Here is a 22,596-nt window from a genome sequence, read left to right as displayed (position 1 = left end):
GGGATCGGAATTGAGAAACGCTGTGAAATGGGATCCCCAGGGTACACACCATTCTGGGTACAGAAGATCAGCTTGAATGCAAAGGATCATCAAGTTTATTGGACTGAGTGTTCGGTCTGTCATCCTAAAATCTCTGGTCCATAATTGCTGTCATTCAACTGCTTAAATCAGAGCAACTTCAACAGCCTTGAGAGCACCTACTACACGAAATGCCTCTGATACAATACTCTATCACATGATGCCACAAACAACCAATCCCAAACAAAGCGATCATTCCAATCCCGTCTTACGCCAGCAAAACCCGCTTAGCTCACCAAAGTCCCCAATTAGCAGCGGAACTTGACAATCCCGTCCTAACGAAATAGCTTCACGACCGGAATCATGGTGCCGAGTATAATCAAGTCTAAGCCCTACTGTATCTACTGTAGCCCGATGACATTTCAGTTCCTGGCAATAAAGCTGGGGATTCAAGTAGCCGTGGGGCGGAGTACATGTTGTGAGCAAGGTGGTATTTGGCGTTCAAGCCACACGGCAGATGAGCCGAGCCAAACCTTGTCAAACTGTTTTGTTGATGTAACATTCTGCGTTTTGTTTGTTTATGTTTTCCTGGCGTTTTATGCTTGATATTTACTTTACTGTTGAGAAGTTACCTTTCTTGAGGAAACAATCCTTCAGCACTGTTAAATGTTATATCTTTAACCATAACATCAATTCATCGATTCAATATATCAATGATGACAAGCTCAAGGTAACATCGTCTCCGCGCTACCGCAATTCTCCGACCCTACTCCAAAGATAGCTCTGGCCGTGTTAGCCGTTCAACTAGCTAGTTGCGTCCTTTCAACTGCAACATATCGGCAAGGCCTAGATCCAGGGCTGAAGAGTAAGACCTAAGTTAGCATAGCATCAAAGACACAGCGGGATTCAGCAAACAAGCGCAATCTCATCGCATTCGTCCTGTGACATTCATGTCGTCATGATAGCTTCAAGACCCCCCTCCAGAAGTAAACTTGCCGTGAACTCAATTCTCGTCGCCGAGCCATCCTCCAGCCTCCTCCAAGTACCGTTTCTCTTCTATTACAGCTATATATCCCCCCAGTAATTCCCCTCAACAGATTCCCTCTCGTCAGTTCATACCACGCTCACTGACTTGTCCCATCTTGCAGTGTAAATCATCACGTTCTCTGTTTGTCTATCCATCATAGCCAACACTCCCTTTCGTTCACATCACAACCACCGAAACCATGCGTTTCTCAACACTCTTTGCGTCTGTCGGCCTCGTAGGCTCTGCCCTTGCTGGCATTGTCCCCAAATCCTACAGGGTTCCTGCTGCGAATGGTTTCCCCGACCCCGATGCTTCACAGGAGAAGCAGATCGCCATCCAGGCCGGTGGAAAGCTCCCTGGTGCTCCTCTTCCTACCACTCTCGGTGTTGGTTCTACCACAGCTTTCCAGCTGATTGCCTTCAACGAGCTCTTTGAGACTGCTTACTTTTGCTCTCTTCTCTACAATGTCACCAACGGCATTGAAGGATACAAGGTTGAGGGCGACAAGTTGCATGAGGCCAAGCATGTTCTCAAGACTGTCCTTGCTGTAAGTACTTACCCATCTTTATAAGGATATCAGTCAACTGACAATTTGCAATAGCAAGAAGAGCAGCACGCTATAGGCGCCCTGGCCACTCTCAAGTCAGCCGGCAAATTTGCCCCTTCGCCTTGCAAATACCAATTCCCCGTTGACAACCTCAAGGACGCCATTCTCCTCGCTGAGACCTTCACTGCCGTTGTTCTCGGTGCTCTCCAAGACGCCAACGTCGTCTTCGCAAGCGAGGGTCTTCCAGAGGTTGTCCGCCTGATCTCATCCGTCATCGGCCAAGAGGGCGAGCAAAATGGTTTCTACCGTATCTACCTCGGCCAGGTCCCCTCTGAGTCACCATTCCTGACCACTGTCCCTGCTGCTTTCGCCTGGTCTGCTCTCCAGGGTTTCATTGTTCCTGGCTCTTGCACTGAGGATATCAAGAAGATCGACCTTCCCATCTTCCCTGCTCTCCAGGTCAACGGTGGTGCCATTGCTGTTATTGAGGCTGAGGACCAAAGCCTAACTTTCAGCGCTACTCTCGAGGAGTCTTACAAGGGCGAGGATATCTACATCACCTACACCACTGGCCAGCAACTTCCCTATAGTGTCAAGGCCGAGAACGTTAAGTGGGATGGAACCAGTGTCAAGCTTAAGGCTGAATTCCCCTACCACAAGCTGGTCGCTCAGGGCTTCACCCACGCTGCTCTGACTACTTCCAACAACATTGCCACTCCTGATGACGTTCCCAACGTCACTCTTGCTGCTCCCGGTCTCATCCAAGTCAAGAACCCTCTTGACGGCGGCAAGGGAAGCTCCTCTGACTAAAAAAAGGCGGGATGTTTGCAATGCCACTTGGCAGTTCTGGTACCTAATAGATCGGGGGAATTGGTGCTTTGGTGTCACAATGCTTACAGAGTTCATGCATTTCTCTCGGGCCTAATGACAATTCAAAATTAAATAAATGGCTGGTTATGTTAAACTGCAAAAGTTCCAAGTTGATGTGCTGTTAGACATCCCGTCTCTCCATCTCGGATCTTCGGGATATGTGGATGATGCTTCTGACTCCCACGCATGCCAATGATATCGAGCTGAGACAACTGAGCTAGACGCCATCTCCAGCCCTAGAGATTGGGTTCTCGTAACTTCAGCCTCATTTGAGTGATTTCATACACGAGATAGTTATCAGGCTTCAGACGGTCTCAGCTGCGGCTGATAGCTTCGCCTCTAGCACTCAACTGTTTGGGAGATCCAATTGAACGGCAGCTTCTTTTCACGTGTGATCGAATAAGCACCATGGGGGTCTCATCGTCACGCTGTCATCTCACCAAACACGGGGGATGAGACGTCTCTCCACATGTTTCACTGAGGAAAAGCTCCTCTCCCAAGCCACTGGTAGCAAGACATCAAGGTCACCTTCAGTTCACGAAACTTCAAGACCGTCAATACCTAAAACGTAACCTTGAATCATAAAATCGCTTTGCATTAGACCGAGCCGGACTCGTACTCAATTCTACTAACCAAACTCTCTGTGTACCTCAGACTGCTTGTCTCTCGACTCCCATTTCTTCATCTGACTCATCAGGGAGGTTGTCGTTCATACGAATGAGCAGGTCCTTCAGTTTCCGTCGGTTCTTTCTCCACGTCAACAAATCTTCTTCCTGTTGATCTCTTATCGAGGGCGTGACTTGGTTCCCGTGTTCATCTTTAAGATAATCTGGCACGTCCTCTGCCGTGTTCGGTAAACTCCGCTCGCCAATATTATTAAAACCATCACCGCAGTGCCACGATAGGGGCACTAGATGCGCCTCCTCGATGTGCTCTTTGAACTCCTCGTCCGTCTCAAACTCAGATGATTTCTCTAATTTCCCACACTCTCCCCATAAGCAGTTGATATCATCACCATGAACGATGTAAACGTGCCGTCGGAGAGTCTCGAGATTATGTAATTCAGCCTTGCAGTCTCTCCACTCACACAGAAACGGAAAGATTGGTGCATTCACTTGATAGTAGATGGTCTCTGGAGGAGGAGAAGGTTGCTTTGGCGGCCGGCCTCTTCGTTTTGGGAAGCCGTTGGGATGAGGCCGCGGCTTAGTAGCAGCTTGTCGGGCCTGCCGAGGAGCTCCAGCTGCTGTTTGTAGACCCTTTGACTTGTTCGTTGACCCCTTTGGTCTGCCTCTTCCTCGAGCCGGTGTCGTAGACGTTGCATCGCTGGAAACTCCCGTCTGTGTACCACCTGGACTCGACGTTTTCAGAGCGTTGACTGCTTTGAATAACGACTTTGGTCTTCCCCGTGGGGTAAGATCTGACGTGACCGGCGCATCAAAGCCATCTTCCTCATCGATGCTGACTTCTTTGTAAGCTTCGAGATGGGCTGGTGACCTCGGGAGGACGACAGCGAGACTCGACCTACCACTTGGGGTCAAGGAACCTGAATGTTGCTTAACAGGGCTTTGGCTGTGACTTCTTGTTGGCGCATCTCTGGCTAGAGGATCCTCCGACTCTAGACTATCGGAGACAGAATCAAAGCGATTGATATGTGACGGTAAGTGGGTGTGCTGGTTCTTTTTGCCTTGGCTCCCAGGGTTTATACTGTTGAAGCTCATGCTGCACAGTTTAACACGCTTTGACGCGGCGTGTCGCGCTGAGTTTAGAGTGTAGAATGCGGGTTGTGGAATGGATTGATTTGAGAAGGAAAGAAGCCTATAAGATAAAGTAATGAGGGAAAGCTCTTAATATGTAAGATATGCCACTTTTGGAAACAGATAATAAGTGTTATTGCTGTCCAGAGGTGGTGAAGGCAGGAGTCTAAGATCTGCCCAGAGATCCATGGCGGGACGCCGATTTCATTCACTCACGTGCTCGAGCATTACGAAGAAGAGATGCCATTTATCAACAGCGAGAAATATATTGAAGAGTCAATAACTCTTTTCAATTAGATGCATATTTTAGCAAAAACTCTGCTCATTTGATTTTAGTAATTTCTTATACTGACGGCTGGGGCTGAGGCCAGATCATTCATTGTTTATCTACATGTTTGCTGCTGCACATATCACGGAAAAGATATTGGCTATTATCAGGGGTTCAATTCATTTCAATAACTGCTATTCGCATTTATACAAAACAATCATAATAAGCAAGAACTCCAATCGTGCCATCATCAATCTCATCCGTTTACCAATCGCCTTTCCGGCCATCGCCTCTTGAAAACAAAGGAAATTTTGTTGTATTAAACCTCGGTCTCGACATCAGGCTTTCGGCCATCCAGGGCTCCAAGCTTAGCCACCTTTCGAACTGCAAACTTGGCTTCGTCCTTGGCAAACTGCACGTTGCGCATGGGTCGCCATTGCATAAGTCCTCGATGTTTGCGATGCATATCGCGACTATCGGAGCGGTATGACTTGATCTTCTTGATGGGGTTCTTGCTACTGGAGCTGGCCTGGGAACTGTTCGTAGCGCTCGTCGCATTGGTGCCTGTTGTATCAACGGAAGGGCGCCCGTTCTCAGACGGGTCTGTAGGCTCAGTGTCGGCATCTTGAATACCAAGATCAGGATCGGAGTCATCCTCATCAAAGTCGTCGTATTCCTCGCTAGACTCGCTGTTGGTCTTCTTGCGCATCAACACAGAGGGATCTTCACCAAAGGCACCGCTCCAATCGGTGCCATCCTTGGCAAGCCACTTCTGCTTCTGCTTCTCGTCGGCTTGGGCGAGAACGTCACGGCCATGGGTCAGAGACTCTTCGTGGAGTTTCTGAATCACAGGAGGAACCTCAGTCTCAACATCCTGCTGACGCACACCCTCTGCGTAGCATGCTTCCCAAGCCTCGATTGTCTCACGGTCGTCGTTTGTGCTGGCAAACTTGATGTGATCGGAATCCGTTCCAGCAGAAAATCGGGCTCGGAATCGAACTCGACCAATCTGCTCCATCTCGATATCGGGAACAGACTTGTAATTTGCTTCAGTAATGTAGTTCTGAGAAAGTCGTACGCTGTGGTTGCACTTCCAAACAGGGATGTCAAAGTCAGTCTCTTCACCATCAACAAGCTCCAGGAGCCAGAGAACGGCATAGGCATCGGGGTTTCGCTTTCCACTCGGGTAGAATTCCATGAAGATGGGTGAACTGTAGCGGTGTCGAACTGGCAGGCGAACACGTTGGTTTCCGTCGGCACCACTGATGTTGAATGACATGCCATCGGCCTCACGAGTGGATGAGCTCTTGCCAACGCTGGTAGACGAGCCTCCAGTACGGAAGCGAATCTTGGCGTGGTTTGAAGGAGCATAGCCAGTGGTGGTGATGGAGTCAGACACGAACTCGAAGGTACCGATATCCCAACCCAACTGAGGAGGAGGAAGCCGAAGCTCAACGGAACGGAACAACAAAGAGATACGAATGCGGCCAAATCCGATGCCTCCGTCGAGAGGGTACCATCTGGTAGACTCGCTGCTGGTTTGAAGGATATCAGTGACCTTGAGAGGGACAACACCAATGAGAGGGTCATGTTGGCGGTTGCGGGAGTCACGGACTGCAACTGTAACGATAGCAGAGCGCCAATCACGAATAAACTTTTCGGTTCCAGCGTTGAAGATAGGTTGAGAGGAAACAACCTTTGTTCGGGTCTTGTAAACGAGATCGTCGTTGAGAAGGATGGTGCAGTAAGAGCTGGGCAGAGACTTGGCCTGTTCTTCCTTGACTTCACCGGCTTCAGGACGAGCTGGCTCATACTCTCTACCCTTTCGCTTTCCATTGGAACCCTTGATATTTTCCAATTCCAGTCCAACAATCTGGTGAACGACGATGCTGAGGATACCAGAAGGCCACAATGGATCGGGAGGAGTGTGAATGACGGCATCTTCCTCCTTGGTGTCGATCGCGCCCTTGTTCTCTTGAAGCTCAGGCTTGTCCGCGAGCGCCTTGGGGAGATTGAGGTCCCGACCATCGGTTCGGAGGGCCTTTCGGAATTGTGTCTTGCCAAAGAAGCCGACTTCCCAGTGGAGCTCTCCGGGCATTTCGCTGTCTGCCTTGACTCCTCGAAGCTTAGAAACCTGGGGAAACATCTTGCCGGGGTGCTGGATAAGTTTCTGAATGCTGAGCTCGACCTTTCCAACGACATCATCAGCAGAAGATCGATCACTGTCCCAAAGCTCAACCGAAAGCTGCTCGTCAGCCTTGAGAAGATCAGCAGTAACCAAAAGGCCGGCGCTCTCCTCAAAAACGGGGTTGAGATCGTCCTGGATAACACGGGTACAGAATTGTGGCTTGGAGAACTTGCTCCAGCTGATGGTGATGTAAGGATCGGAACCACCGCCCTTGCTTCCACGCTGATCTTGCTTGCTGAGGCCGGTAGCCTTGTGGATTCGAACAAACATAACACCGAGAGCCAATGTCTCCTTCTTGATGTCGTCACCCTGGAGCATCTTGCTAAGATCAAGAGACAGACTCTTGGGAGCCACGTACATCGACGCGGCAGCGCCAATGGCCCAGTTGACAAAGTTGGAGATGAGGGGAAGATTGAGAATGTTGACGCCCTTCTCGATCATTGGTGTACAACCAGCCTGAACCTTAGGGATACCCATAAGCGTGAAAGTGAGAGTCTTGAGAAAAGGAGGGTCAGGGGTCAATTGGAGTCGAATTCGAGCGGTCGCAACGAGGCCTTGAAGTTCGACCCAGATGGGCAAAGGAACACCGAAGAGACCCTTGATACCCAGGTAGAAAACAAGCTGCATACCCATGTTGCGCGCTTTGGATGCGATATCCGCTCCAGATGGCTTCGCATGATAGGCGATCGCAACCTCGAGATTGTAGAACGAGCCAGCTTGCTCATTGGCCGCGAGCTCTTCAGGGTCAGTAGTCTTCTCGTTCTGTCGGTGCTGCTCGTCCTTGATGTCTTGGACGTGAGAGTCGGGAAGAGCGCGCATGTTGAGGATGCGAATGGGGTTGTTACCCTGGGAGATATCTGCGACGCGAACGTTCTCAATGACACCAGGAACCGAGGCCGCCATAACATCTTCGAGACTGCTAAAGTTAGCACCAAGTTATGACACTCTAAACATTTACTCACGTATCAGCAACGCCAGCGAACATCTCAGGGTTGATCAGTCCCCACATGATTCCGAGCATGGTGTTCATCCATTCAACGGACTCAGGGATCAGGTTTGCGGTGGCAGTCTCGCCACGCTCTTGCTCGCTTGACCATTCGAGATCTCTGCCTTGACGGATCAGGTCTTTTGTCCAGAGGAAAACACCAGAAGCTACGCAGAAACCCAGGGGAATAAGACCAAGAAGGCGACCGCCGAACATCTTTCCAATAAAGACGATGGCGGCGAAGATGCCGATACACAAAACGTTGCTGCGTTGCTCGAGAATCTCGAACATTGGTTCGTAGCTGACTGAAGGGGTCTTGTAGAACACCACGGATGTCTTCTCACTTCGAATGGGGACATCTGATGTTGCACCCTCTTGGACGGGGTCAGGAGGTGCTGTGACATCTTGGGCGTAACGGTACTCTTCACCAGACTGTTTCGACGAGGTTGCGATGGTGGCAGGCTTTCCTAAGTTCTCGTTGGGAATTGATAGCTGAAACTGTCAGTCCTGAATTTTCACCAATAACATATTGGTGCCTACCTGGGGGTTCTCAACAGCTTCCTTGTAATCAATGTCGGCATCTCGAATGCCAACATCCTTTCCTGTCACAGGATCTCGCACGGTGCGGATATCCTTTTGTTTCCGAATAGCTTCAGCTCTATCATTTTTGTGATCCTTTGTCTCTCCGTGGATCTTGTTCTGCTTCAGTTGCTCGTCAATCTCAGCATCACGGGCCTTCTTGTTCTGATCCAACTGGTCCATGAACTGGCGAACATTAGGCACACGGTTCTGGGCGCTGTAATGCTGCCCAGCCGCAGGGATCTGCTGCTGCTCAAACTGCGACATTATGGCGAACCTCAAGGCAGATAGAGAATTAAGCTGTTGGTTGAGCTCCCCAACTCAGGTGTAATGACGAAGAGAGAAAAGAGGAGGAGAAGAGGAGAGGACAGAGCAGGGAGAGAAGTGAAATATTGATATGACACCAGAATTGAAATTAGCGTCACACAAATGCCACTACTTGGCCCATTGCGATTGATTCATCGCTTTGGGATGGTTGCTTGAAACGCAATCAACCAAGGAAAGCATTCAAGTTCAAGGCATGATTGAGGTCGATGACGTCGATTATCCGCAAGTACGTATTTTCAATACAGGGAGCTTTGGCCCCGGGACGATCAATTTTAGCGGGCACAAGAGCCGCGTTAAGGCAAGTTACAGGGGAGAGCTCCCCGCACTCGTGGCCGGGCTGCTTAATTCCGGACCGCCACTAACCGTGAATGACGTTGATGGTCTTATCAGCAGCATCTCATAAACGACGACGATGTCTACTGTATTTAGTGACAATTGACAGATAATTATAGGCACAATACCGCAGTAATTCATCAGATCATCTTGTTTCATGCGTGCCAAGACTGCTAATCGCTGATCAAGACACAAGAGTTCAGCCAGACAGGGTATTCACAAGCATCAACATCCATGGTTGATCATCCCAAACCCCACCACCAAAAGCTTGCGTAAATGGCTTAGCCAAGCTTGGGTCCCAAACAAGACTTCAGCTGAATCTCGATCTTGCAATTGGTGCAAGCTATCCTTCTTGCTATGAAACTGTTTCCCACCTGCAATGCCAACTCCAACTGACAGCTTCTTTAGTTAATACCTAGAAGTAGGGGCTTCGTTTGCCTTTGGATCAAACTCTTTTCCCGACAAGTCAACTCCTGGTTCAGCGGTATGTAAACCATCGAGCTTTATGTATTGGAGTGAGTCAAGATCGATGTTGTTGAATTGTCGTACCTGCAAACTGTCAGTAAAGACCATTCTACGACAGTGGTTCAATCACCCACACTGATGCCATAGCGAGGAGCCTCAGGCCATACCCTCGCAAAATCGATGCCGATGCTGGCACCGCATTTGGGGCAAAACATGTGATCGTGAGCCTTTGTGTTGAATTGATATCGCGAGACACGCTTATCTGAGTCGTTGTGCCATGTCACTTTTTCATACGCGGGGTCTAGTGAGTGAGTGATCCGGGTCAGCATTGTCCGAACTAACACCTTGAGCAATTCATACAAACAAGAAGGTAACCTCCTCGACGGCAAATGGAACAATTGCAGTTTATGACCTCGTGCTTGGGTAGAGGAGGAGAGAGTGCTACTGAGAGGCCGATATAGCCACAGTGACAGCCTGCCTCGTAGGTGACCTCAGGCCCGCCAGCATTGGCGAGCTTTTCGAGATATGCAGCAAACATTGGGTGTTGCAATATTCTCTATCGTGCGTAGAGTTGAATGATAGCAAAGAAGAGCTCGTAGGCGAGGCTCAGTATTTAAGAACGAAACGGCCATAAGGAATTGATAATTCGGATGAATTTCGCGTTTCAGCGCTTGCTTCGAAGTGGTATAATTAGATCTCTCGTTGCCTATTTTGGACTTCGACAATCCTGGAGTTCCACCGACTGGGAAGAACGATCCTACAGTCAGCATCGGAATTCCGTGTCTAGGCATGAATATCAATACTGACCGCTCTGCCAGTCCGTATATACCATCGAGGAATTTGTCAGCAGATATTAAAATTGATGCTTGAGACTGTTGCAAATATGAGTAGTATCAGCACCCCAAGATATAGACACAGAGATTACCCTAAATCTCCATCTTTACCTATAGTTCTAAGAAATCATCACAAAGGTACATATCGAGGTGCCTATGTTACTGTAACAAGGACTGTTTGATTCTTCAATTGCCGTTGCTAGCTATTTTCCCTTCGTGAACTTTGGGCCCTCCTCGACGATACTGATCAGTAACTTGGGAAGACCCTTCACAGACTGCTCCTCTTTCTTCAACATCTCCCCGCTCACCTCCAGATAATGGTCCTTGAAAGCACACCAAAGCTCCTGATCAGAAGTCTCTGAAGACCCAGGTCGAGGATAATACGGGTCGTTTCGCCAAAAACACTCGGCAGCAGTAGCAGCAAAGTGGAAAGTTCCTCAGGCTGAAGAAACTGCCGTGATTCGTATTCCCCCAGTCCTTCTTTCTGCGAACAAGATATGGGCGGATGAGGCAGTGCTCGTTCTTCTTGTCGTTGATGATGGCATCCTGGTCACTTCCTCCTCTTGCAAACTTGGAGACCAACAACCTTCTAACGTTCTCTGAGAGTGGCTGAGCCTTTTCGCTGAGCAATGCGTTACAAGGTTTCGAACCGGGTGAAAGTCGCGGGAGGACCAGAGACCAGCCCTCATCTTCCTTGCTGAGAAACCCACGGCAAAGGGGTATTCGGAAGTTTCTTGCATATTGGGGATTCAACTGAAGAGATTGAACAACAAGCTGATGTATGAAGTGTTCGTTTGCAATGGATCTGTGCGGATCTCCATCTTCTCTTTTGATGCAGGAGGGAGTGCCGTTGTCTTTTGACGAGTCTGGGTCAGCGCAGACACTTCCACAGCAGCCTGTGCCAATACGTGACAGCTTTTCTGGCGATGATTGAGTAGTAAGATCGTGGTTAACTCCTGTTTCCATGTCTAGGACGGTGGGAATTATGTTCCGGCAAAGAGATCGTGATGTTATATGATCGTGGAGGTTGCAAGTTGAAGACGAATGAAGGTGGCGGGAAGTACGAGTCTATGCTTGCGTCAGTCATAGAGTTTAGCTTCACCTCCAACACCACAAACTCATATCAACCGTTGCTGCTCACTTAAACATACTCGCATTCAATTCAGACAAGTTTCGATATATCTATCTAGCAGAGCATGGTATTCATCCTGCTGTTGAAAGTAGATATCAACTAACCTTATCAGTGCTTCGTAAATTGGATATAACGCTACCCAATGCCTCATTAAGGGGAGCATTTTGCCCACCTCCACAGGGTGCAAGAAACATAAGACTTTAGAGTAGGATGTTAAAATGAATTTAGTAAAGACTCCCCTAGATTCAGAATATGTAGCCTGAGTCTTTTCATTACTTAGGATAAAGGTCTCAAGTTTTCTTACCTCCCTGCCTCTGCAATAATGGAATCTTCATTTTCTTGTATCATGCATAAGATGTGCCAATCCGCAATCAAGTATCACGCCTAGATAATCCTAGCATTCGTGGTAAATGGTGTGTTTAAGTGTGAAACAAGTAAACATCAGATAAACAGCAATATGTCTCGTATATAATTCTCTTCTGAGTATCAGAGAAGCTCCTAGTTTCCAAAAACTGTCAAAGCATGCTCCAACATCCACTCTATACCTTCAGCTCTCCAATTGTCCACTTCAACATGCGTTCCATTGATGTTGAAGACCACACCCTTACTATTAGGGCCATGAGACGGTTCATAGATAGGCCACTTGTTACCATTAAATAGTTCCGGCCCTGAATCCCCATCAGGATCAAGGGCATTGATGAAGTTGATCCAGGCAGTGCTGATCGTCTTAGACATGGCTTTAGCATCCGCTGGATATGATCCATTACCCCCAAACGGATTAGTATCATATCCATCACCATTGATGTTATGAAACACAAAAGCGACCTGACAGGTTTAGTTATTTGTCACTGATATCGATCTCATGGCCTTACTTCTTGGAAATGTCCCACTCCACCCTGCGGCCGATGTCCGCTAGGCATGATATTGAAGCGATATGCATAACTGGGTACGCCATGCTTTGCCCAAGCCTCATTGGCACGACGTCGCTGGTAATGCATGACAGGGTCTCCGGATATTGCGTTGACTCGACGATATTGAAGTCCGAGTTCCTTAGCGTAGTCATCGCCTGGCTGAATAACATGTGGCCAGATCTCCAAGGATGGGATTCCGATGCTTTGATCGTTGGGATAAAGCTCCAATAGCTCATCGACGAGTTCATCCCGGGTCTTTCCAGTAGTATTATCAACTTCGTCTGGAATCATCATGGCCTTGATCCCCGCTCATAACTCTTCATCGTTGTTAACACCCCTAAAAACCAACAGACGTTCCTTCATCTGTATTCGCTCCTATAAGAACCGGGATCTTGACGAACCTTCCACTATATAATTGGTTCGTGGTATCGTCCGCAAAAAAGTCATCATCCAAGACAGGGGCCCATCTTTGAGAAGTGCTGGATCGCAATGTTGTGTCAATCTCCTCGTTGGGCGCTCTACGTAGGCAGTCTAGAGTCGATGCTGATCCGGCCAGTTTCTCACACGATAGAACCGAGCTGACAAAATCGCCATAAGTATTCTGCAGGGCTTCAGTTGCATTGAAGCCACCAGGATATCGACCAAGGGGCGCACCGAAGCCTCTGACTGCCCCATAGCTCCCCTGAAAAGGCCATCGTTTCGCCCTTGTATAAGTGGTCAGAGAGATATCTCAGGTTAAGAGCCTTGTGTACCAACCGTTGTACGCCAACATTTGGGCAGCAACACTTTCCGAGCCGGAGCTCTCCCCAAAGATGGTTACTTTTTCGGAGTCGCCTCCAAAGGCTCCGATATTCTCGTTGATCCAGCTGAGCGCAAGTCTTTTGATCACGAAATCCTAGATTTGTTACTCCTTCTTTCATGGCCTCTTTACCCACAGGAAACCCAAATGCTGAGAGGCCATAATTGAGGCTAACACCAATGACTGGCTTCCCCAAGGTAACAGTTTGCTCAACGATAAAGGAGAGGTTGTGTCGCGGATCCGCAGCACCCCCCATTTCTAGACCTCCTCCATGAATCCAAGCAGCGACTGGAAGTCCATCGTCGTGTAGGCCTGCGGGCCGTACAATATTTAGATAGAGACAATCTTCAGACTGTTCGAAACCGTCTTGATCATATCCGTAGCCACAACAATGGACTGGATGCTCATGTGCTGTTCGGGTACCATTCCAAGTTGTATTTAGTTCTTGAGCAATGGAGAAACGCCCTGGTGGCTGTAGAGGAATTAGCCGGCTGTGGCAACGACAGTAAACCCGAGAGATACCTGAGCAAATGGCACGCCAAGGAAGAAGTCCTGGTCATATTGAGAACAATATACTCCAGAGTATGTGCCGCTTCTGACTGTAACGAGAGGAACATATGTTGTCTGTGGTGGATGCAATGAGGCCTAGCCAGTGTTGATGAGAAACACTGCAACGATAAATCGAATCATGGCAACCAATTGGATACTAATATATGGCTGTTTAAACTATTTATAAGGGAGATCCACGTTCTTATAGACCAGATTATCATCGGCTCATACAGAAATCTCCGACGATGAGAACAAGCTGGTGGAAGTCGAGTTGCCGATACGATGGGAAGCTGAGAGCAACTCGCCTTTTATAGTGTCATAGGTTGCAGGTGATCGTAGACCGTTAAGTAATGCGGAGGATTTAGCCATAGGGCCATCTACCCTCAGACGAATCAGAGGAATGCCAAGATACTGTGCCATCAATGCCCAGCATGTCGTCAAAGGTTCAAGTTTTGTTCAATTGATGGGATTTGTATTATGCAACAATGTGCCTGCTCATTGCAAAAAGTCGCCCTTGGATTCCTTGAGAAGCATCTGATACTCGGGCTCAAACTGCATATACATTGCCTCAGGACTTCCCGTATTGTCTTTTGTATATTGTGCCTCCTCGTCACTAACGATAGACTTCTTGAGCTGAGATCCATTCGGAGCCACAGCAGCTTCTACAAGCAATTGTGCCTGGCATGCTCGCTCCAAAGCGATGAAGAACGCTGCTGCTTCACCAATGGTACCCCCCGAAGTAAGAAGGCCGTGGTTCTGCAAAATGATGTTCTTCTTGGTGGCTCCAAGAGCATCAGCAAGCCTATTGCCTTCTTCCTTGGCGAAAACGACTCCCCCAAAATTGGCATAGACGGCGAGATCGTTGTAGAACATACAGCTGTCTTGATTGATCATTTCGATGGGCTTGCCAAAGGTTGACCAAGCTCTGCCGTACGGACTGTGAAGATGACAAGCAGCGTTGATGTCTGGTCGACGTTTGTGAATGGCTGCGTGAATGATGAAACCAGCTGTGTTGACAGGTTTCTCTGCACCTCCGATACGATTGCCATTATCATCAACGTGAACCATATCAGATATGGTTAATAACCCGAAGTGAACGCCATATGGATTGATCCAGAAGGTTTCTGGATCAACAGGATCTACTCTTGTTAGTCTGATAGCGAAGCATCGAGATGTCGCTGCAAACCTCTCAAACTAATATGGCCACTGCTTCCATCAGCATACCCAAGTTTGGCAAACACACGAAATGCTGCAGCCATTTGTCCCAATTGCCATTGTCTCGTAGCTTCTTTGGTGGAAAACTCTGGAATCTTGTGGATGCGTTTCACTTTGCCATCTTGGGCCTCTGCCGTGTTTAGGATGGATTGGCCTGTTGGGCTAGCTGTGGTGGCAGATGGTGACATCTTCACTGATTAGAAATAATAACGAGTCGAACATTCGATCGTGAGACTAATGATAGAGGCAGATTGATCTTAATATATCTGTACTGATGCGGGGGTGATCGCCAGTGATGATTGATGGCGAATTGATATGCTTCATGATTGGTGGTTGATGGGTTGACGAATTGGTTATCCGAAGCATTGGGCTGATGTTGAGAATCAGACAGGATCCCATCGATCACAGTAGCCAACAAAAATATTCTGAAATATATCCTTTTGCCAGGTCCTTCTCGTTCAATTCTGATATAATACGACATGCAAGAGCTCACAAAATATACTTACACCAAGCTTTGACAAATTAAGAACGAAGGCACCCGCGGGATGCGAATATTTATAAGCTGGCGGAAAATGATCGTCAACATGGTCAGATTATGCTTATCCGAGATCCACAAAGCCGTCTTGGCAAGGCGGTCTTTCGGTATTTCGGACTCTCGAGGTCCGCTTGTAGTGGTGAGCGGACTTTCGAGCTTCAAATTATCTAACATATTGCCAAGACGCGGATCATCATGGCGCTCCTTCAGACTATGTTGCGCCGCAAGTCCGCTCCAGTATTTGTAATCTGACATGGATTTCATACTTGACTTGGAGGCGGTTGATTTTGTATATAAGATCTTGATGTCTGTTGAAGAGTTGAAACTATCATCATAAGTCAAGCTTCAGATTCGCAGATTCCAGTATACAACTCCGCCAACTCTCCGCCAGTATGTCTCGCCATATCACTGTCATTCCTGCCTCAACCAAGGCTGGCCGAGAGACCATCCGCGTGCTTCTAGAGTCTGAGAGCAAGCTGACTATTCGTGCCGTCTATCGAGACACTTCCAAAGCCCCTCCTGAGTTTCTCAAGCATTCGAATTTCGAAGCTGTCAAGGGCGATATCGGAGACGGTGGCAGCCTTGATTTCACAGGCTCAAACACTGTCTTTTATATCCCACCTCCAACCTACGATGGGGCTGATACCGGTGATTGGGCAACTCGAGCTGGTACGAATGTGAAGAAAGCCCTACAGAAGGCAAATGTCCAGAGACTTTTGATTCTTTCTGCTATCGGAGCTCACAACTCAAGTGGCATTGTATGTCTCCTATTCATTTGAAACTTGCAGCTGAAAACTAACAACAATTCTTTAGGGGGTCCTTAGAGTAAACTACATTTCTGACGAACTTCTCAAGGACTCTGTTCCAGAAGTCTCGATTGTCAGACCTACCTACTTCCACGAGGACTGGGCTCATCTCCTCGATGCCGCAAAGGAGGAAAGCCCAACTATTTACTCCTGGATCACCCCTATCGACTACAAAATTCCCCTGGTATGTAAAGCATTCGATACCTGCAAGGAACATGAAGGAAATCATACTAACGTATTATCCAAGGTTGGTCTCAAGGACGTAGCCGAAAACTGCGCCGACGCCCTCTTGGCTGAGACAGCCAAGCCCAGCCCTCACTATTTTAACGTTTTCGGCCCAAGGGCTTACGGTTCTCTAGACCTGAAGGAGGCAGTCGAAGAAATCACAGGCAAGAAATATGAGCTGAAGCTTGTTGAGAAGGACCAGCTGCTTGACTACTGGAAGCAAATTGTTCCTGAATTTTATGCTGAAGAGTTCAAGGAGATGACGACCTGCGGCTTGGCGGACGGCATTATTGCAAAGAATTTTGTGTATGATGAGAATACCATTAGGGGAAAGGTGGAATTAGTTGATGCTCTGCGCAGCTTGTATAAGAAATAGGGGACTTCTGAATATGAGGGGACAGGGGCTACCTTATTGTGTGTTCATAGCTACAAAACAACTATCATCTTATAGCAAGATATATTTATTGATTGTGATTTACCACCAGCCTGTCGCAGGGGACAAAATTCAAAGTCTGCACGAGATGGATCCTGCATTTTTAAGTTGGCATGCTCATAAATCTGCCAGGCTCTAAGGATAAGTTTAAAAATAAGGCTGAAGTTAATCTGTTTCGATGCAACTCTCGAAAACTTTAGAATATTATTTTTGATATTAATAAACATCAAACAGGCTAAATTCAAATGCTTTCCTGTTACTTCACAAACATCTTTAAAGTACGCTCACAACCATATGAATAAGCCCAATCACCATAGCCACAGCCAATATCCTTGACATCGATATCCTGCTTATAGCCCCGTTACTTCGCGGGTTCAGATCCTTTGCACACTGTTTAATACAAGCATATGCTTTGGTTCCAATCGGCCCATCCTCCTCATCCTTTGTCGTGTAATAGGTCTCTTGGCAAGTCCTAGCACATCCAAAGGCCCAACAAGAAACTTCCTCTGCATCAATGTGGCTCCTACCGTCCAACTCCTTCTGACTCCAAGTTGCATTCGCCCCAACAAGGGTAGTCCTACCGCTATAAGAAAATCCCATACTTCTTGGGGCGCCTTTCTTTATAAAGGCAGTTGAGAGTCGGATTCGTGATTGGTTGGGTGCTGCATCTGCAGGAATCGTGATGTTGACTTGTGTCACGTCTATGTCTACTTCTTTTGCGAGCCAACACACAGGCCCTGTACCCCATCCTGGTGGTGTCAACGCGAGATAGACACGGTAAGCGTTTGCCCTTTTGCGGACTTCTGAGTCTGGTCCGATTCTTTGCTCAATTTTGACGTCGTAGAGTTTGTCTGCTTCAACGGGGTAAGGGAGGGTGATTGCAGGTGAAGCGTTGACAGTTGAAAGGGCCGTCAAAAGAGTGAAGGCGATCACTCGTATAAGGAATGGTATTAACTCCATTGTAAAACTCAAAGAAAGGTGTAAAGAAAAGGCCCGATGAGGCTATAGAGATGATGGTGAAGAAGAAAAATGAGTGAGATCCAAATTAGATCGCGCTTTGGCTGACAAAATCATCAAACAGGGGCTCCGTGTCCACCACGCCAAACCTGTCTGGGCAGTCTTGTCATCCTTCAAGACTGTAACCGATATGAGATGATTTGATGAGAATATGAAAATACAATCAATTCTGCTATCTTGTAAGAATATGTTTTATCGATTGTATTCGAAGAGAGAGTCGAGATACCTCGGAGTGTTTGTCCTTACTTAGTTTGCTATAAATCAACTTCAGACACAAATCAACGACAAATCACCATGTGAAAGAAATAAGTTATGGAATTAGCACCAGCTAAAAAGGACCACCAGGGCCACCTCAAGTCTAGGTGCCGTTGGAGTATTCAATGAACCAAGGGACAAACGAAAGCGAATTCTATTTGAATATTGAGCCATTTGGGCTGATGCCTGGCCTCGTTCTATAAATCTTTGAATACGTTCTCTTAAGATTAAATTGATACAACATCAAGGCGTTCTGGGTCTAGTCCTCTCAAGCATCACTATCAACATCGCAAGTGTCACTTTTTCTTAATTCTAACTAGTCAACAAAAAGACTAGTTGTCCTTCTTACAGTTCTCTCTACCGGAATACCTGCATATTTCTGGGGCTAACTAAGCGAACAACATGGCCAACTCGGCGGACCGAGTCTTCCATACTCTGGAGCTGGCTCAGCAAATCATCTTTGAGCTAGAACTCAAGGACTTCTTCAGAGCATTATTGATCACAAAAGGACTTTGGGAAAGCCGTATACCAAACCACGTTTGGGAGGAACATCTTATGCGTCTTGGATACCCACTTCACACTATTCGACAAACCCGTCATTCGCTGAAGTCCTGTTATATGAGCATATCTCAAGCCGCCGATGCCCTCAGTCACGGAGTCATCCCCGGATCGAACCTTATGAGTTTGGAAGATGAACTTGGAGGGAATCACAGATACGAATACCATTTTGATGGCGACATGGCAGCGCCACTCATTATTCAATCGTCCCCGCCAGCCAAAGTGTCAGACAAGTGCAGCATCTTTGCGATAGATATCGAAGACTTACGCCTCTTATTCACAGACATAGAGAATTTCCCCAGAAGCGTAGTGTTCAATGGCACTGCTCTTCTAGGACTAGATCACAGTGCTGGGGACATATATACACCTCCCGTTGTTCTATACAATCTGGATGACTGGTCTCTAGTAAACAAGTTTACAATCACTCGTCCCAGCAACGATGAGAACATGAACTGGCTGAGAGACTACCAGCTCGATAATAATTTCATTGTAGTTACTTCCGTCATCTTTAACCAGGCAGAGGATCTGATCCAGACTTCGTTCGATGTTTGGGACGTTCAAGGAGCGAAACATGGAGAAATAATTGTCCCTGATGAACAAGGGTTTGCAGACAATCCGTTCCATTCCACTGACGGCCGTCACTACTTGACGATACTTAGCAACCCCTTGTTTGAAAATCGCTTACAAACTACTATTCAGACATGGGACCTGGAACGGATGGAGTTGACATATAAATACACCATCTCCCAAGAAGACATGGAAAAAGATCCTTGCTGCCATACAACAAATGGTATTGTGTACATTTGTGACGATTTAGCCAAAGTTTCCGAGTACTGGGCTGTTGATGGAAGACCTATTTCCAGAAAAGTGGCAGAGATAGAATTCAACTCTGATCACTCAAGAAAGTTCTCAGATGGAAGCAGAATCGTATGGGAGAAGTGGCTTACACTGTACACCAAGGAGGGAGATGTAGTGCAGCGCTTCAAGGTGAAGCAGGTACAAGGACATTACTACCTTGAAGCTGGCATACTTTTTGACAGATTCATCTTCTGCGTCTCTTGGCGGGAGAAGTCGAAATATGCCACCTTGATGGTTTATTCCAAGACGGGAGAGAAATTGACATGGACTCGTTTGGATGTGAAAGGCCGCTGCTTGAGATGGTTTGTTGACATCGCGGGACGTCTGGTTTTGATCTGGGACAGGAGTCCATATATGAAAATTATAGATTTCCGTGGTCTTTTGTAATCAAGTAGAGAGTGCCAGAGATGTTTATAGGTTGGGAGTTTGAGAACTGGATAAGCATCAGTGTGAACATCTTTCATGATGTTTTTAAGAAAAGATATGATATTTCCCATGTCCTGTATAACAGCCAGTTCATTGCACCCATTAACAACTCGTTCTAACACGCCCACGCCTGAATTATTGGTTGAGAGCTGGTTATCGAAGCAACGCAGAATTCGGATACGAAACAAATATTCGTACCCGAGTTTCACAAAGGCCGAGACCTTTAAGGACCAACGGCATTTACTGATGTGGTTGACCGTTTACTTGCACAAACCGGGGTCGGACTTTTACTTCAATCACCATCTCCGGTAATTCAACCTCCAAAACCATTGAATGTCAGCACTAACCCTGTGAAAGTGCGCAATTCATGGGCGATAAGAAAGACGTCACCTCACTGCATCAGTTCCCTTATCTAACCGTCTCCCAGGGTCTAGAGGGTGTCTAAGCGCGTGGGAGCGTCGTGGCATTCTGTTCCTGGTTTGATGAATGAAACACCCTCATAAACGGAAATGCCATTCGAGCTGAAGCGCTAAGAGCATAGCCCCAGCCCATCACAGCGTGGCACTGAGACCCGTCATCGTCGAAACTGCTGCCAAAAACGGCGTTTACGGGAGTTTACCACTAAATTGCAACGTTGTTTCGGTAAGAAACTGTGTGATAGGCTGGGCGTCACCTTAGGCGCAGTGCAATTCGTACCTAGGTTGGATAGCAAACCCAGTTGATGAGGCGTCACAGAGGCTGAACTTAGGGGCCGGTTTGACCGTCGGAGTGTAATCTAAACGCTGAATCTCCGTTTGAGACCCTGAATTAATAGGTATTGTTTTGATGTTAGACCAAGCCTCTATGATGAAGCGGCTCGCAAAGTTGGACTACTTAAATGCCAAGACACCCATCATCATGAAGGTATTCAATAGACAGACAGGAACTCAAACAAAACATTCACATACAATTAACTCGATACACTAAACAATGGCGAACCGCAAGATTGCAATCATTGGTGCAGGCCCAGCTGGTAACACTCCTCATCCAACTAGTTCCTCAATAACACCCACTCACATACTCTAGGTTGTTTACTAGCAAGACTCCTACATCTCGCAGGCACAGAAGTCACAGTCTTTGAAGGAGAGGCTCATCCAAACTTCCGATCCCAAGGCGGCACCCTCGACCTTCACACAGCAACTGGGCTCGCAGCTCTCAAAGAAGCCCAACTCTTTGATGAGTTCCTGAAGCATGCACGTTACGACGGACAATACATGGCAATAGTTGATAAAGACCTTGAATATCACCTAGTTCGAAACGCAGACGGCAAGTACAACAAAATTGAAGAGCGTCCTGAAATCGACCGTTCCAAGCTCCGTGAAATATTGGCCCAGTCACTTCCCGAGGGCATGATCAAATGGGGTCACCATCTCAAGAAGGTCGAGGGCCGAACACTCTTCTTCAACCATACAATAGTTGATGGCTTCGATCTGATTGTCGGTGCCGATGGTGCCTGGAGTAAGGTTCGAAAGGAGATTGACCCAAGCCTGGTCCCCAAGTTCGCAGGGATCGCCATGCACGAGCTTGAAGTCACAGACGCTGAGAATAATGCTCCCGAGTTAACGAAGTTGGTCAACCGTGGAAGTGTTTTTGCCAGCACAGATGGCAACCGAACAACGATCCAACAGATGGGCGATGGTAGTCTCAACATCTACTGCGGCTATGTTACCGACAACGAAGATTGGGCGAAGCCAGAGAATTGCGGCTTCGATCCTTATAACTTGAAGGAGACAACCCAGGCATTGCTCACCACCAAGTACAAGGACTGGGACCCTCGGCTGAAGCAAGCACTAGAGTTGGCTGACGGACGATGCTCGCCTCGTTCTCTTTACATGCTTCCCATCGGTAGCAAGTGGGAGCATAAGCAAGGTCTAACTCTTATCGGCGACGCAGCTCATCTCATGACACCCTACGCAGGCGAAGGTGTCAACCAAGCTCTCGACGATGCGATGCAACTTGCAAAAGCCATCAATGGAGCTGCCAACAAAGATGATGCAGCACTTGACAAGGCGATCAAGAGTTTCGAAAAGGACATGTTTGCTCGCATTCTTCCCATTCAGGAACTCACCTGGGGACTGTTGCAAGATTGGATGTATACACCTGGAGCTCCCAAGGCTGTCATGGCCAAGTCTATGAGCAGACATGTCAAGCATCGACTTCCATTGGTGCTCCAGCCTCTGGGGTTGGCGGCTGTGCACGGGTATTACTTTCTGAAGAACAAGAATCTCATTAGTTGAGCGAAGTTTCGAAGCGACTGAATGTGGATGATATCATGGGCGAATTAATTAGAATATTGATCGAGGTGCTGGGAATGGATGCCGGAGCCATCAGTACTTAATATTAGTGGATGTTAGAGAGTTACTTTATACATGGATTTTCTTAACGGTGCCAGAAAAGAACAGACAACCTCCAGCCATATGCCCTTTGACTGTTAATAACAAAGGTTAACAATCGGTGACCAACTGAGTTTAGGATGATATTTTGAACAGATTTGAGCAGTTTCTTCATAATTATCCTAAAGCTTGGGCCTAAGTTTAGACTTGAATTGAAGGAGTTGTTAGTGCTCCAGCGCCCGATGTACCTCCTTGACACTTGGACTCGGCGAGAACCCCATGTGACCAGGGATGGCGATCAGCCATCATAA

At 47.5% G+C, this 22,596-nt stretch overlaps 8 protein-coding genes across 8 annotated transcripts; 4 read left to right on the top strand and 4 right to left on the bottom strand.

Annotated features, from left to right (window-relative positions):
* Window positions 1-1,244: 1,244 nt before the first annotated feature.
* On the top strand, window positions 1,245-2,402 carry J7337_011848 (uncharacterized protein; the record flags this gene model as incomplete). The annotated part of the gene is made up of 2 exons (XM_044829382.1): window positions 1,245-1,592; window positions 1,647-2,402. 2 exons carry the CDS (start codon window positions 1,245-1,247, stop codon window positions 2,400-2,402), a joined length of 1,104 nt encoding a protein of 367 aa, XP_044676057.1.
* Window positions 2,403-3,112: 710 nt separating this feature from the next.
* On the bottom strand, window positions 3,113-4,180 carry J7337_011847 (uncharacterized protein; the record flags this gene model as incomplete). The annotated part of the gene is made up of 1 exon (XM_044829381.1): window positions 3,113-4,180. The coding sequence occupies one exon, from the start codon at window positions 4,178-4,180 to the stop codon at window positions 3,113-3,115; it is 1,068 nt and encodes a 355-aa protein (XP_044676056.1).
* A 623-nt stretch (window positions 4,181-4,803) lies between these two features.
* On the bottom strand, window positions 4,804-8,503 carry J7337_011846 (uncharacterized protein; the record flags this gene model as incomplete). The annotated part of the gene is made up of 3 exons (XM_044829380.1): window positions 4,804-7,588; window positions 7,635-8,149; window positions 8,198-8,503. 3 exons carry the CDS (start codon window positions 8,501-8,503, stop codon window positions 4,804-4,806), a joined length of 3,606 nt encoding a protein of 1,201 aa, XP_044676055.1.
* A 3,321-nt stretch (window positions 8,504-11,824) lies between these two features.
* J7337_011845 (uncharacterized protein) lies at window positions 11,825-12,528 on the bottom strand (the record flags this gene model as incomplete). The annotated part of the gene is made up of 2 exons (XM_044829379.1): window positions 11,825-12,151; window positions 12,199-12,528. 2 exons carry the CDS (start codon window positions 12,526-12,528, stop codon window positions 11,825-11,827), a joined length of 657 nt encoding a protein of 218 aa, XP_044676054.1.
* A 1,552-nt stretch (window positions 12,529-14,080) lies between these two features.
* J7337_011844 (uncharacterized protein) lies at window positions 14,081-14,988 on the bottom strand (the record flags this gene model as incomplete). The annotated part of the gene is made up of 2 exons (XM_044829378.1): window positions 14,081-14,724; window positions 14,772-14,988. 2 exons carry the CDS (start codon window positions 14,986-14,988, stop codon window positions 14,081-14,083), a joined length of 861 nt encoding a protein of 286 aa, XP_044676053.1.
* Window positions 14,989-15,727: 739 nt separating this feature from the next.
* Window positions 15,728-16,742, top strand: J7337_011843 (uncharacterized protein; the record flags this gene model as incomplete). The annotated part of the gene is made up of 3 exons (XM_044829377.1): window positions 15,728-16,093; window positions 16,149-16,325; window positions 16,389-16,742. The coding sequence occupies 3 exons, from the start codon at window positions 15,728-15,730 to the stop codon at window positions 16,740-16,742; spliced, it is 897 nt and encodes a 298-aa protein (XP_044676052.1).
* Window positions 16,743-18,473: 1,731 nt separating this feature from the next.
* On the top strand, window positions 18,474-19,356 carry J7337_011842 (uncharacterized protein; the record flags this gene model as incomplete). Its single annotated transcript, XM_044829376.1, has 2 exons — window positions 18,474-19,231; window positions 19,329-19,356. 2 exons carry the CDS (start codon window positions 18,474-18,476, stop codon window positions 19,354-19,356), a joined length of 786 nt encoding a protein of 261 aa, XP_044676051.1.
* A 1,526-nt stretch (window positions 19,357-20,882) lies between these two features.
* Window positions 20,883-22,189, top strand: J7337_011841 (uncharacterized protein; the record flags this gene model as incomplete). The annotated part of the gene is made up of 2 exons (XM_044829375.1): window positions 20,883-20,925; window positions 21,012-22,189. 2 exons carry the CDS (start codon window positions 20,883-20,885, stop codon window positions 22,187-22,189), a joined length of 1,221 nt encoding a protein of 406 aa, XP_044676050.1.
* Window positions 22,190-22,596: the final 407 nt, after the last annotated feature.

Source organism: Fusarium musae, chromosome 9 (genome assembly GCF_019915245.1).
Source record: "Fusarium musae strain F31 chromosome 9, whole genome shotgun sequence".
Taxonomy (NCBI): Eukaryota; Fungi; Ascomycota; class Sordariomycetes; order Hypocreales; family Nectriaceae; genus Fusarium; species Fusarium musae.
The sequence above is the reverse complement of the archived record's forward strand: the minus strand, read 5'-3'. Positions and strand labels throughout refer to the sequence as shown.